We start from the raw sequence: 14,130 nt of genomic DNA, 5'->3' as shown, positions 1-14,130 counted from the left end.
GGTTATTCTTTGAACTTTGTCCTCCCTCCCTAATCTGCTTGCTATTATTTAATTTTCAGAGTCCTCCCATAGTTCTGCCCATTTTTAATTGAGCTTTTTTTTTTTTTTGGTGTGTGGCTGGGGACATAGGTCAAGCACAAAGGTCATATGTTTACTGTATGTTAATAAATCATAGCAAAGCTCTAAATAATATGAGATGAAAATACAGTTCTGAAAGTTAAGGATTCTCAAGAACAATCTGGAAACCATATTAATAATATTCCTTTTCTAAGTACCTTCTATGTGTTGTTTGACATTTTGTGTTTCAGTAACTGTAGATCTTGCTAAATCATGATGGGAAATGCCTGGGCTTCTATTATTCCTAGTTCTTACCCTTGTTATAGTAATCCCGAACTTCAGTTTTTGAACAATATTTTTCAGGTGGATGGTGTACAGATTGTTGATGAGCCGATGGAAGAAGAAGCAGATTCTTGCCAAGTAAGTACTTTCATTAACAGACTGTGCTGCATTTTTAAGATATAAGGAAAGAGAATAATCATCTGTTACTTAAGGAGAAAATCATTTGTCAATTAAAGAAATTTAGGTAAGTTAATAATAAGCAAATTCAATTACTAATAAAACAATAGTTTAAAATACAGTTTTTTGTCAGAAACATTTATATGAAAATTTTAAATCTTTTAAACTTTATTGATGTATAATCTATATGCCATGAAATTCGCCCATCTTAAGTGTAATAATGAATGAAATTTTTACTTGCTAGTATATGAGTAACTGCGTTACTTAAATACATAATCCTCTCTAAATAAGATTACCTTCAACTTTAGGTTAGAAAAGAGATCTAGTGCAGAAATATTTGACCTGAGGCCATTTAAAATGCATTTCCTGGCTTTGAAAAAATATTACATCTAAATTATTTCAGAATTTTCTAACTAGTTTTATTTTACTTTATTTTATTTTAAAGATTTTTTTATTTGTTTGACAGAGAGAGAGAGTGAGGGAGAAAAAAGCAGGCTCCCCAATGAGTAGGGAGCCTGATGCAAGACTTGATACCAGGAATCTGGGATCAAAACCTGCACTAAAAGCAGATGCTTAACTGACTGAGCCACCCAGGGGCCCTTCTAACTAGTTTTAAAAACCATTTGACTACTGGGCCATTCTATGCCAGGCCTATGTACTAGTCCCTTGTCCTACAAGTTCTAGTTTTATAGAAGAGTGTTCTTAAGATTATAAGAAGGTCTAAGTTGTACATCCACGTTTATTTTGTTATTTTATTATTATTATTTCAATAATATTTTCCTGGAATTCTAGATTGTTTAAGCTGGAAGGAGCCTCAGAGACAATATTTTTTAATAATCCCATTGTATAGGTAAATCTATTGAGACCTGGAGAGGTTATGATATATATTTGTTTGTCAAGTTAACAAGTAGCAGAAGTGAGACTTATGACCCAGTGTGCATCATATTAAGTCATTTGTGTATTGTGTAGACAAAAAAGAAGTGGAAAATAAGAAAAACATAATCTTCCTCTTATTTAGTTATGGATAAAATCAACTTTGATGTCCTTTTTTTCCCCCCGAAACTGGTTTAAAAGATGATTTTTTCAGATAGGACCAGCAGAGTTATTTAAATTGGGTTTGTCCAAGATTCTTTGAAATATTCTTTGTAAAAATGCACTACCTCTGCAGGTTGTCATGATGTAACAGTAACCTTAGTTCTGGTTAATAGATAAAATGTCATTATTTCTTTTGTAATTTACTTAATATAAATAACTTGTGTTAATTATGAATTTAAATGTAAGCTTCTATCAAAATCATCTAAAGTTTTCTCTACAGATCATATGTACTAAGAGGCATAGTATTTACATTAGTAGTTTATAAAAGATAAGGTGTAGGAAAATACAAAAACAGTGGGGAATGGTATATTTGAGAATTAATAAATTGATAGAGAAATACTATGCCCCATACCACAGGGGGCAGAAAAATGTATGTGTGTGCATGTGCACATATGTTCATGTGTAGCCAACATAAACACATAGATATATATAGAGGGTTATTGTCAAATATTTACCTTCCCAGTTTAAAAAAAATCAGGAAATATACTTTTAATGGAAAGACAGTAAAAATATACAGTGATGATGCTAATGTGATCTAAATTACTCACCTTCAGTGGTTAGAAAGGGAAATCTGAAGATTTGGTGAGTCAGGGACCTAGAATCACTTCTAAAGATTTTAGTTTTTTTATATATTTTTATTTATTTATTTGAGTTGGCAGAGAGCACAGAAGCAGGGGGAATAGCAAGCAGAAGGAAAGGAGAAGCAGGCTCCTTGGTGAGCAGGGAGCCTGATGTGGGGCTCGATCCGAGGACCCCAGTATCATGACCTGAGCCAAAGACAGACGCTTAACTGACTGAGCCACCCAGGTGCTCCAGGATGTGATTTAGTTAATAGCCTGAGTTATATGAACTTAAAACAAAGTACATTTGCTGTGTGATGGTTTAGGTACTCATTTGATGTCAGTTAAATTATAAGTGATAAGAAACACTAAACATAAATTTATCTCTTTGTTTAATGTTTTTCATTTATAGGATTTTTAGGAATATGGTTACTTATTCCAGTGTGATGCTGGGAGATGTGTGTTTTTTGTGGTTGGCTTTTTTTTTCTTTTTAATAGTGGAGAATTGTAGAGATTGCTCTGTGATGCATAGATTCTTTAAGCAGTATTTAAATCTGAACTTAAGAATTGCCTATGTTGCCTGATGCTGTTTTGTTATTGATTGATTTAGACAGCTAATCCACTTCATCTCAGTTATCGTAGCTTTGGATTTTCATGGTCATCTGATCACTTTTCATCAGTTAAAATAGGCAGAATTAAGTAAATTTCTTCCCATTCTCCAGAAATCTATATCTACACATATCTATATATATGTAGCATATATTAGTAAAACTAAATTATAGTTAGTATAATTTTAATATGTTCAGATTAGTATTAATGAATTTTTCTGTTTCTCAAAACAGTGTTACTATTTGGTAAGCATTAAGTAACAGGTCAGAGATAAAAGGTATATCATATTTCACCACTTAGTTCCCTATTTCTCCCAACAGTGTCCAGGTTAGAAAAACAAATGTTATGCTTCTTCTTTAATAGGTTACTGACATGAATTAATTATTTTATGGTGTCAAAACAAGTAGGGATGTCTTGTATTTGCTAGTTTATGATCAATTCATATTTACTTTTAAAGTTTGTACGCAGTGGTTAATACTACCTCAAAGAAAATACATATTATTAATGCTACTAAAGTTTTTGGAATTTCAAAAGAAGAATCACTTAACCATTAGATTTCTGTTCACTACAGTAGTACAACATCAGCAGTATGTTTAGTCTCTAAATTGATATATATTTTTTTATTACCCAGAAATATAAAGGTAACTGAAAATTACATTACATTTAACTGAAAATGTACATAAAAAATGATTTCCTGATATTTTGACTCCCTATGTTTCTAATTTTTGAAATTATTCTTGACATGTGTCTGTCTTAAGAATCCTTTAAGAAATATTCTTTTACAAGTGTTTTATTTAAACTTACGTATAGCTATAAGTAAGAAGCTCCTTAAGTCGGGGGACCTGCTTCTTATAGGGTGGATTTTTTCCTTCCTTTACTTCTCTTTCCATCTCGGCATTTTTCCTTGCTGCACTTCAAGGTTTTTCTTCCCTTGCAAAGTTGGTCCTTACTTCTCCTTTTTATTCCTTTAGCATTACAAAAAAATTGAACACTTGGAAGTGAAGGTGAAGGTTGCAAACTAATAGGGGGACCCTATGCTTGCCTCATCCATTAAACACAGCTAGATAAATAGCAAATCATTCGGAACACCCAGGAAATCAATCTGAGGACTGAGAGAATAATCTGCACAACTAGAGGGAGAAAAGAGGCCATATTATGGAGGGTGTGAAATGTGGAGGTGTGATTTGGGGGAGAAAAGAATCATGGTGCTACAGAGGGAAGAGAGGAGAGAGAAAGAGTGAGGTGGGGGAGAGAGAGAGAAACAATGGGGACAGGGCATTTCACAAAAAACACTCCCCAAACAGCTGATGTTCTGGGAAAACAATAGAGGCTGATTATGGCAAATTTTTACAAGCAGTGGAGCTCAAGTTCTGATGCCTTATAAGTCTGTGCCATTACCAGTGTGGAGCCTATTTGGCATAGAGGTGCTCCTGTGGAGAAGGAGGGGAGAGGGCCAGGAGTGGACAGTGTGGTCTGAGGATCCCCTGAGTCACAGTGGGAGGGACAATTCCCATTCTTGAGTGCATTTGGGAGAAGTGGCACTGCCTTTTCAGGGACAAAAGAGCCAGTGGGCAACATTGAGCTAGCCTGTTCATTAGTGTAGGAATAGATGCACCTACTGAGGGCAGCTAACCTGGATGCTGGCTTTATGCTGTGGTTTTCCATAAATTCTAAGCCCCTACATGTTCCTGTGACTGATCTTTTGGGGGAAAAAAAACAACACCACCAACCACAGCTCAGTGAAACCCTCCCCCAGAGGATCAGCATGGGTCCATGAAGTGCCAGGTCCTTAAAATTTGGAGTTTTGAAACCCAGCTGGCATGCCGGAGATAAAAACACAAGAGCATTGCGCTACCTGGTGGGCAAAAGGCTCAGACACAGATAGGGTAAAGACAGGGATCTGAGGGATGCCTGGGACAAAGTAGGAGAGATTGTTTGCTCTTCTGAGAGGGCTTCCTGAATAGGCAAGGCATGAAATCCCCTCTTTAGTGGTGAGAGAACCACCTGATGCCATTTTTACCCCTGCCCACCAGCAAGGGTGGACTTCAGTGAGCAGCCCAGCACCCAGGGTGGAAACTTGCACCTCTTACCCCAAGCTCCATTCCCCTGTACTCTAAAGGTACTTTTTGTTTTGTTTTGTTACACTGGGGCAAGTGTGCCTGAGATGTGCCTGATGTCTGAGCATCAGCAGACCCCTCCCCCAGAGGACCAGCACAAACCACCCAATTGTACTATCTGCTGACCACAGAGGGCTGAAAAGCTGTAGCTCTAGGGGAAATAGGATCTAGCTTCTTTTAAAAAGCAGACTAAAACACACCTAGTTAAAACTTGCTACACAGTGGGCAATATCCAAGCACTCCCCACTGCAGACAAAGAGAAAGTCTGCAGGGTATTGACCTAAGGGAAAGAGCAGCCAAAGAACAAGAGCAGTGTGCACACAGCATACATCGGAAACAATTCCTGAAGCACCAGGTCCTGGACAGTATAGGACCTCTTCTTAATATAGCCATTACTCTCAGGAGTAGGAAACATAACAGACTTTCCTAGCACAGAGAAGACAGAGAGCTACACAAAATGTCAAAATGGAGGCATTTATCTCAGAAGAAAGAACAAGAAGTCAAGGATAGGGATTCCATCAAAACAGTTATAAGTAATATGCCTGAATCATAATTTAAAACAATGATACTATCTGGGCTAGAGAAAAACATAGACAATGCCAGGAGTCCCTCACCACAGGGACAAAAGATTAAAATCTAGTCCAGCCAAAATAAAAATGCTATAGCCAAGATGTGAAATAATAAAGGTGAGAGGAGGGAAAGAAAAATATTGGCTCACTAGTGTACACTTAGGGAATTCAGCAACTATATGAAGCATAATAAAATCCATATCATAGGAGTTCCAGAAGATGAAGAGAGTAAAAAATGAGCAGAAGGTTTATTTCAGGAAATTATAGTTGAAAACTTCCCTAATCTTGGGAAGGAAAGAGATATCCAAATCCAGGAGGCACAGGGAACTCCCATCAAAATCAACAAAGCATGCTAACACCAAGATACATCATAGTTAAATTTGCAAAATATAGTGATTAAAGTAAAATCCTGAAAGGAACAAAACAAAAAAAGAAGTCCCTAACTTACAAGCCAAGCCAAATAAGGCTTGCAGCAGGTCTCTCCACAGAAACATGGCAGGCCAGAAGAGAGTGGCATGATATTTTCAACATGTTGAATGGGGGGGGGGGGGAAATGCAGCCAAGAATACTTTATCCAGCAAGGCTGTCATTTAGAATGGAAGGAGATACAGCTTCCAAGAGAAAAACTAAAGGAGTCCATGACCACTAAATAAGCCCTACAAGAGATATTAAAGGGAACTCTTTGAGTGGGAAAGTAAGACCAAAAGCAACAAATAATAGAAAGGAACAGAAAAAATTTCCAGAAACAGCCAACTTTGAAGGTAATAAAATGGCACTAAATTCCTATTAATAATCACTCTCAATGTAAATGAACTAAATTCTCCAGTCAAAAGCTATAGGGTGTCAGATTGGATAAAAAACAAAAACAGGGGCGCCTGGGAGGCTCAGTGGGTTGAGCCACTGCCTTCGGCTGGGGTCATGATCTCAGGGTGCTGGGATCGAGTCCCGCATCGCCCTCTGCTCAGCGGGGAGCCTGCTTCCCTCTGTCTCTTTCTGCCTGCCTCTCCATCTACTTGTGATTTCTCTCTGTCAAATAAATAAATAAATAATCTTAAAAACAAAAACAAAACTAAAGCAAAACAAAAAAAGAAGACCCATCTATAAACTGCCTCAAAGAGACTCATTTTAGACCGAAGGACACCTGCAGATTGAAAGTGAGGGGATGGAGAACCATTTATCATGATAAAGAATATCAAAAGAAAGCAAAAATGACCATACGTCTTTCAGACAAACTAGATTTTAAACCAAAGACTGAAACAAGAGATGAAGAAGGGCACTGTATCATAATAAAGGGGTCTATCTAACAAGATCTAATAGTTGTAATTATTTATGCCCCCAAATTCAGAGCACTGAAATATGTAAATCAAATAATAACAAGGAAACTCATTGACAATAACACAGTAATAGTGGGAACTTCAACACCCCACTTACTTCAACGGACAGTTCATCTAAGCAGAAAATCAACAGGAAACAGTGGCTTTGAATGACATGCTGGACCACATGGACATAACTGATATATACAAAACATTTCATCCTAAAACAGCAGAATGCACCTTCTTTTCATGTGCACAGGAAACATTCTCTGGAAAAGATCACGTACTGGGTCACAAATCAAGCCTAAACAAGTAGAAAAAGATTGAGATCATACCATGTATATTTTCTGACCACAATGCTATGAAACTAGAAGTCAACTAGAACTTTTCTGGTCAAACTGGAAAAAATTTGGAAAGACCACAAATACATGGAGATTGAAAAACATCCTACTAAAAAGGGAATGGATTGGAAAACAAAATGAGTGGGTTAGCCAGAACATTAAAATAGATGTAAAGAAGTATGTGGAAGCAAATGAAAATGAAAACATAATGATCCAATACCTTTGGGACGTAGCAATAGCAGTCATAAGAAGGTAGTATATAGGAATGTAGGTATAACTCAAGGAGCAAGAAAAGTCTCAATCTAACCTTACCACAACCACAATCTAACCTTACACCTAAAGGAGCTAGAAAAGGAAGAGCAAAGATAAGCCTAAAGTGAAATAATAAAGTGAAATAATAAAGATTAGAGCAAAATTAAATGATATAGGAACAACAACAACAAAATGGCACAGATCAATCTAACTCGGAGCTGATTCTTTGAAAGAGTTAATAAAATTGATAAACCCCTAGAAAAAACTTAACAAAAAGAAAGAAAACATACCCAAATAAATGAATCATGAATGAGAGAGGAAAGATCACAACCAACACCACCAAAATATAAACAATTATAAGCAAATATTATTAATATTATGAAGCAAATGGATAAATTCCCAGAAATAAATAAGCTACCCATGCTGAAAAACACTGACACCTAAGAAATAGAAAATTTGAACAGGCCTATACCCAGCAAAGAAATTCAATCATTAATCAAAAATCTCACAACAAAAAAAAAAGTCCAGAGCCAGTCAGCTTCCCAGGGATATTCTACCAAACATTTGAAGAATTAATACCTATTCTTCTCCAGCTATTCAAAAAAAAAAAAAAAAAAAAAAAAGAAATGGAAGGGTAACTTCCAAACTCTTTTTATGAGACCAGCATTACCTTGATTCCAAAACTAGGCAAAGGTCCCACTAAAAACATTTATAAGCCAATATCCCTGATGTACATGAATGCAAAAATTCTGAACAAGTTACTCATAAATTGAATCCAAAAATACATTAAAAGAATTATTCACTGATATCAAGTGGTATCTATTTCTGGCTACAAGGTGGTTCAGTATTCACCAATCAATCAGTGTGATACACCACATTAATAAAAGAAACCTGTGATCCTCTCAATAGATAAAAGCATTTGATAAAATGCAGCATCCATTATTTATTAAAAAAACAAAACTTCAACAAAATAGGGGAATAGGTAATATACTTCAATGTCCTAAAGGCCATATATTAAAGACACACAAGTTATATCATTCTCAGTGGGGACAAAACAGCATTTCCACTATGGTCAGGAAAAACGCTGGGATGCCTACTCTCACCATTGTTATTTAACATATTACTGAATGTCCTAGCCTCAGCAGTCAGACAACAAAAAGAAATAAAGGTCATCCAAGTCAGCAAGGAAGAAGTAAAACTTCCATTCTTTGCAGCAACATGATACATTCTGTAGAAAATCTGCAAGATTCCATCAAAGATATCACCTCACACCAGTTAGAATGGCCAAAATTAGCAAGACAGGAAACAACATGTGTTGGAGAGGATGTGGAGAAAGGGGAACCCTCTTCCACTGTTGGTGGGAATGCAAATTGGTGCAGCCTCTTTGGAGAACAGTGTGGAGATTCCTCAAGAAATTAAAAATAGAACTTCCCTATGACCCTGCCATTGCACTCCTGGGTATTTACCCCAAAGATACAGATGTCGTGAAAAGAAGGGCCATCTGTACCCCAATGTTTATAGCAGCAATGGCCACGGTCGCCAAACTGTGGAAAGAACCAAGATGCCCTTCAACGGATGAATGGATAAGGAAGATGTGGTCTATATACACTATGGAGTATTATGCCTCCATCAGAAAGGATGAATACCCAACTTTTGTAGCAACTTGGACGGGACTGGAAGAGATTATGCTGAGTGAAATAAGTCAAGCAGAGAGAGTCAGTTATCATATGGTTTCACTTATTTGTGGAGCATAACAAAAAGCATGGAGGACATGGGGAGTTAGAGAGAAGGGGGTTGGGGTAAATTGGAAGGGGAGTTGAATCATGAGAGACTATGGACCCTGAAAAACAATCTGAGGGGTTTGAAGTGGCGGGGGGGGTGGGAGGTCAGGGTATCAGGTTGTGGGTATTATAGAGGGCACGGATTGCATGGAGCACTGGGTGTGGTGAAAAAATAATGATACTGTTATGCTGAAAATAAATACATGAAAAAAAAAGTTGGTAGAACTGATATATGAATTCATCCAAGGCACAGGATACAAAATCAAGTACATTTGCATTTCTATACACCAAAAATGAAGAAGCAGAAAGAGAAATCAAGGAATTGATCCAATTTATAATTGCACTAAAAACATAAGATACCACAGAATAAGCCTAATCAAAGAGGTAAAAGAAAGTTACTTTGAAAACCATGAAACGCTGAAAGAAATTGAAGATGACACAAAGAAATGGAAAGACATTTCATGCTCATTCATTGGAAGAACAAACATTGAAAATGTCTATACTACCCAATGCAATCTACACATTTAATGCAGTCCCTATTAAATCCCACCAGTATTTTTAACAGAGCTAGGACAAAGAATCCTGAAATTTGTACAGAACAAGAAAAGAGCCTAAATAGCCAGAGGAATGTTCAAAAAGAAAACCAAAGCTGGGGGCATCACAATGCCTGACTTTAAGCTATATTACAAAGCTATAGTCATCAAGACCATGGTACTGGGACAAAAACAAATAGATCAGTGGAACAGAACAGAAAACCCAGAAGTTGACCCACAACTGCATGGTCAATTAGTCTTCAACAAAGAAGGAAAGACTATCCAGTGGAAAAATGACAGTCTTCTCCAACAAATTGTGTTGGGAAAACTGGACAGTCACATTCAGAAGAATGAAACTATGCCACTTTTTTACACCATACACAAAAACAAATTCAAAATTTATGAAAGATGAAAGACCTAAATGTGAGACAGGATACCTTAAAAATCCTGAAGAAGAACACAGGCAGTAACCTCTTTGACATTGTATATATCAACTTCATACTGGATATTTCTCAAGTCAAGGAAAACAAAAGTAAAAACTATTGGGAAATCATCAGGATAAAACGACTGCACAGTGAAGAAAACTAAAAGGCATGCTGCAGAATGGGAGAAGATATTTGCAAATTACATATCTTAAAGGGTTATTATCCAAAATCTATAAAGAAATTATCAAACTCAACACCTAAAAAGTGAATAATCTGGTTAAGAAGTGGGCAGAAGACATGAAAAGACTGTATTCCAAAGAAGATATCAGATGTCTAATAGACGCAGGAAAAGTTGCTCATCAGGGAAAGACAAATCAAAACTACAATGAGATACCACCTCACACCTGTCAGAATGGCTAAAATCAACACAGGAAACAAGTGTTGTTGAAAATGCAGAGAAAGCAAAACTGTCTTGTACTGTTAGTGGGAATGCAAACTGATGCAGCCACTCTGGGATATGGAGATATATATATGTATACAATATATATATACAATATATACAATAATATATATGTATACAATATATATAATATAAAATATAACTGCCATATTACACATATATATATAATATATAACAAGTGTTATATATTTATATATATAACAACAAGTGTTGGTGAAAATGCAACGTGAAACCCTCTTATACTGTTAGTGGAAATGCAAACTGCTGCAGCCACTCTGGGATATATATACACAATATATATAATATAAAATATAACTGCCATATGACATATATATATATATATAATAACTGCTATATGACCCAGCAATTACACCATTAAGTATTTATGCAAAATATACAAAAATGCTGATTTGATGGGGCACATATACCCCGATGTTTATAGCAGCATTATCAACAATAAGCAAATTGTGGAAAGAACCTGTTTCCTTCACTGATAAATGAATAAAGAAGATGTTGTACATGTATACAAGAGAAGATTACTCAACTATAAAATGAAGCTTGCCATTTGCAATGATGTGGATGGTAGTAGTGTGTATTATTCTAAGCAAAAACAGAGAAAGATAAATACCATATGCTTTCACTCATATGTGGAATTTAAGAAACAAAACAGGTGAATATAAAAGTGGAAGAAAAAAAATAGAGCTTGGCACACCATAAGAGACTGTTAACTATAGAGAACAAACTGAGGGTTAATGGAGGCAGGTGGGCATGGGAAGGGCTAAATGGGTGATGGGTATTTAGGAGGCCACTTGTGATGAGCACTGGGTGTTATATGTAAGTGAAGAATCACTAAATTCTACTCCTGAAACCAATATTACAATATATGTGATCTAACTAGAATTCAAAGAAAAACTTGAGAAAAACAATGCAGTATAAAAATACTGATAATGTGATAAAGGGAACATTTCTGCAAAAGAAAAAACATCCAAACCCTTGTAGTATAGATATGCAAAACTCTCTGATAAACAATTATTGTTCATCTAAATATTGATGCTTAGCCATTAGAAGGTATAGTTATGCTATACCACAAGGGATGCAAAGATAAATAGTTTAAATAATTCAATAATCTCCATTTTTATAAACATTTTGTGGTTTTCAAAATTCTCAGTTGACTCTGTCACCCTGATCTGAAATAGATAGGGTAAGTTTTATTGCCATTTTATAGGTGATGGAACCAAAGTGTTGATCCTAGTAAATAGAATAATCCAAGCCAAGTGGGAACTAGCTTGCCTCCCTTGTTTGGTTTTCAGTCGGTACAAATTTATACTTTTTTCCTAACCTAAATATTCCATAATTATTTTCCAATATGTACATTATTTGAGGTGTGTTGTTTATCCTAGTTGTGTTTTGACATTTACATTATTATTACTGTTAGCTCTCTTTCAAGGTATGCTGATACTTAGCTTGGTTTTCAGTGACCCTGGATTATTCACTGCATGAGAAGAGTACATTAAGCTGCTTTCCCAGATCTTTGCATGTACATTTTACCAAATTCACAACCAAGTGCTCTTGGAATTTTTGGGTAATCAAACTGGCCTGGCTACCCAGAAATATAGCAAGTATTTGAACAGATGGATTATTACATAAAACCCAAACAATTATGCTTTAGAAATTTCTCTTCTTTATTTCCATTTTTAATTGTAATTCCAGTATAGTTAACATACAGCGTTATATTAGTTTCAGGTGTACAATATAGTGATTCAACAGTTCCATGCATCACCCAGTGCTCATCATGACAAGTGCACTCTTTTTTCCCTATCATCTATTTCACCTATCCCCCACCACCTTCCCTCTGATAACCATTGGTTTATTCTCAATAATTAGGAGTCTTGTTTCTTGGCTTCTCTCTCTCTCTCTCTCTCTTTTTTATCCCCATTTTCTCATTTGTTCTTTTTCTTAAATTCCACATATCAGTGAAATCATATGCTAGTTGTCTTTCTATGACTGATTTATCTCACTTAACATTATACTGTCTAGGTCAATCCCTCTTAATTTTATTTTGACCTTATTTTGTGAGTGTAAACTCTGTGGGCCTCAGTTATTTCCTCTATTTCCTCTATGCTTAGTTCCATAGTCAGGAAGTAGTCATAATAGCATTATATAGTATGATTTCCTAATAGATTGTCTTCAGCTTCTCTTTTGCATTAACAGGTGATTTCAAATAAGTTGTTGAAAGATTGGAACAGTAGTGTATTTGGCAGTTTGTTTTGTACTCTATCGCTATATTTTTCTAGTGTTACAACATTGTTGGGCCACTGAATTAAAAAGATGGTAACAGACTGAAGAGGTCAGAGCATACTATTTTGGTTGTGATTGAACCTTCATAATTTTTATATTTATCAACAATTACTATGATATTCAAAAAAAATACACACACTAACAATTATCCTTGCCATAGATTTGTCATATGGCATTGTAAAGAACAGCGGCTCCTATTTTGAAGTTATTAGATCTTGATTTCACAGTAGCAACTTTCTTTATAGAGATCAACTATATTCAGGTACTATGTATAAGTTTGCTAGGGCTGCCATAACTAGGTACCACAGACTAAGTAACTTAAACAACAAATTTACTTTCTCACAATTCTGGAGACTAGAGGTTCAAGATCAAGATGTTGGTAAAGTTGGTTTCTTCTGAGGTCTCTCTTTTTTTTTTTTAAGATTTTATTTATTTATTTGACAGAGAGAGAGAGATCACAAGTAGGCAGAGAGGCAAGCAGAGAGAGAGGGGGAAGCAGGCTCCCTCCTGAGCAGAGAGCCCAGTGTGGGGCTCGATCCCAGGACTCTGGGATCATGACCTGAGCTAAAGGCAAAGCGTAACCCACTGAACCACCCAGGTGCCCCTGAGACCTCTTTCTTTGTAGATGGCTCTCTTCTCTCTATGCTTTCACATGCTTTTTCTTTTGTGTGTGTCTATGTCTTAATCTCCCCTTCTTATGAGAACAGCAGTCATATTTGATAAGGGTCTATCCTAATAACCTTATTTTACCTTAATTACCTTTCTTAAGGCCCTGTTCCTGAATAGCTACATTCTGAGGTACTGGGGGTTGAGACTTCAGCACATGAATTTTGAGGGGAAACAATTCAGCCTATAACATATTATATACCTTTTTGTTTCATTAAGGGATGTGATATATCTGACAAAATTTGTTATCCTCAAGTCCATATTTTATCTTTGTGTCCCCAGTGCATAGTGCAGTGCCTAATACATAGCATGTGTTCCATGAATATTGTTGTTTTTTTCTGAATGAATGAATAAAGAGAAAAGACAGTATATATGGGAAGATTATGTAATATATCACAACTTTATTATACCAGGATAGAGAAAATTCTTTTGAAGATGATTCACCTTAGGAAAAAACAAATGAATTACTGTCTTATTTCAGACTAGAATGCTGCCAGTCTAAAGCTTTTGGAATGGTGCAGAATCAAAAGAAAGTGAAGGAAAGGAAGAGGGGAGGGCTGCAGATGACACAAAAATGTTAATAATAAACACCCAT

The 14,130-nt window shown here is 35.9% G+C and overlaps 1 protein-coding gene across 3 annotated transcripts in view; it reads left to right on the top strand.

The window, feature by feature from the left end:
* RPS6KA6 (ribosomal protein S6 kinase A6) overlaps positions 1–14,130 on the top strand; it is a 190,157-nt gene that overhangs the window by 68,492 nt on the left and 107,535 nt on the right. For all 3 annotated transcript variants that reach the window (XM_045085573.1, XM_045085574.1, XM_004776042.3), the window contains one exon: positions 421–477. In XM_045085573.1, coding sequence (XP_044941508.1) covers positions 421–477 — 57 coding nt within the window. The remainder of the gene's footprint in view (positions 1–420; positions 478–14,130) is intronic.

Source organism: Mustela putorius, unplaced genomic scaffold (assembly GCF_011764305.1).
Source record: "Mustela putorius furo isolate JIRA1106 unplaced genomic scaffold, ASM1176430v1.1 tig00000870_pilon_pilon_pilon, whole genome shotgun sequence".
NCBI lineage: Eukaryota > Metazoa > Chordata > Mammalia > Carnivora > Mustelidae > Mustela > Mustela putorius.
Note: the sequence above shows the minus strand (reverse complement) of the source record. Positions and strands in the feature narration are given on the sequence as shown.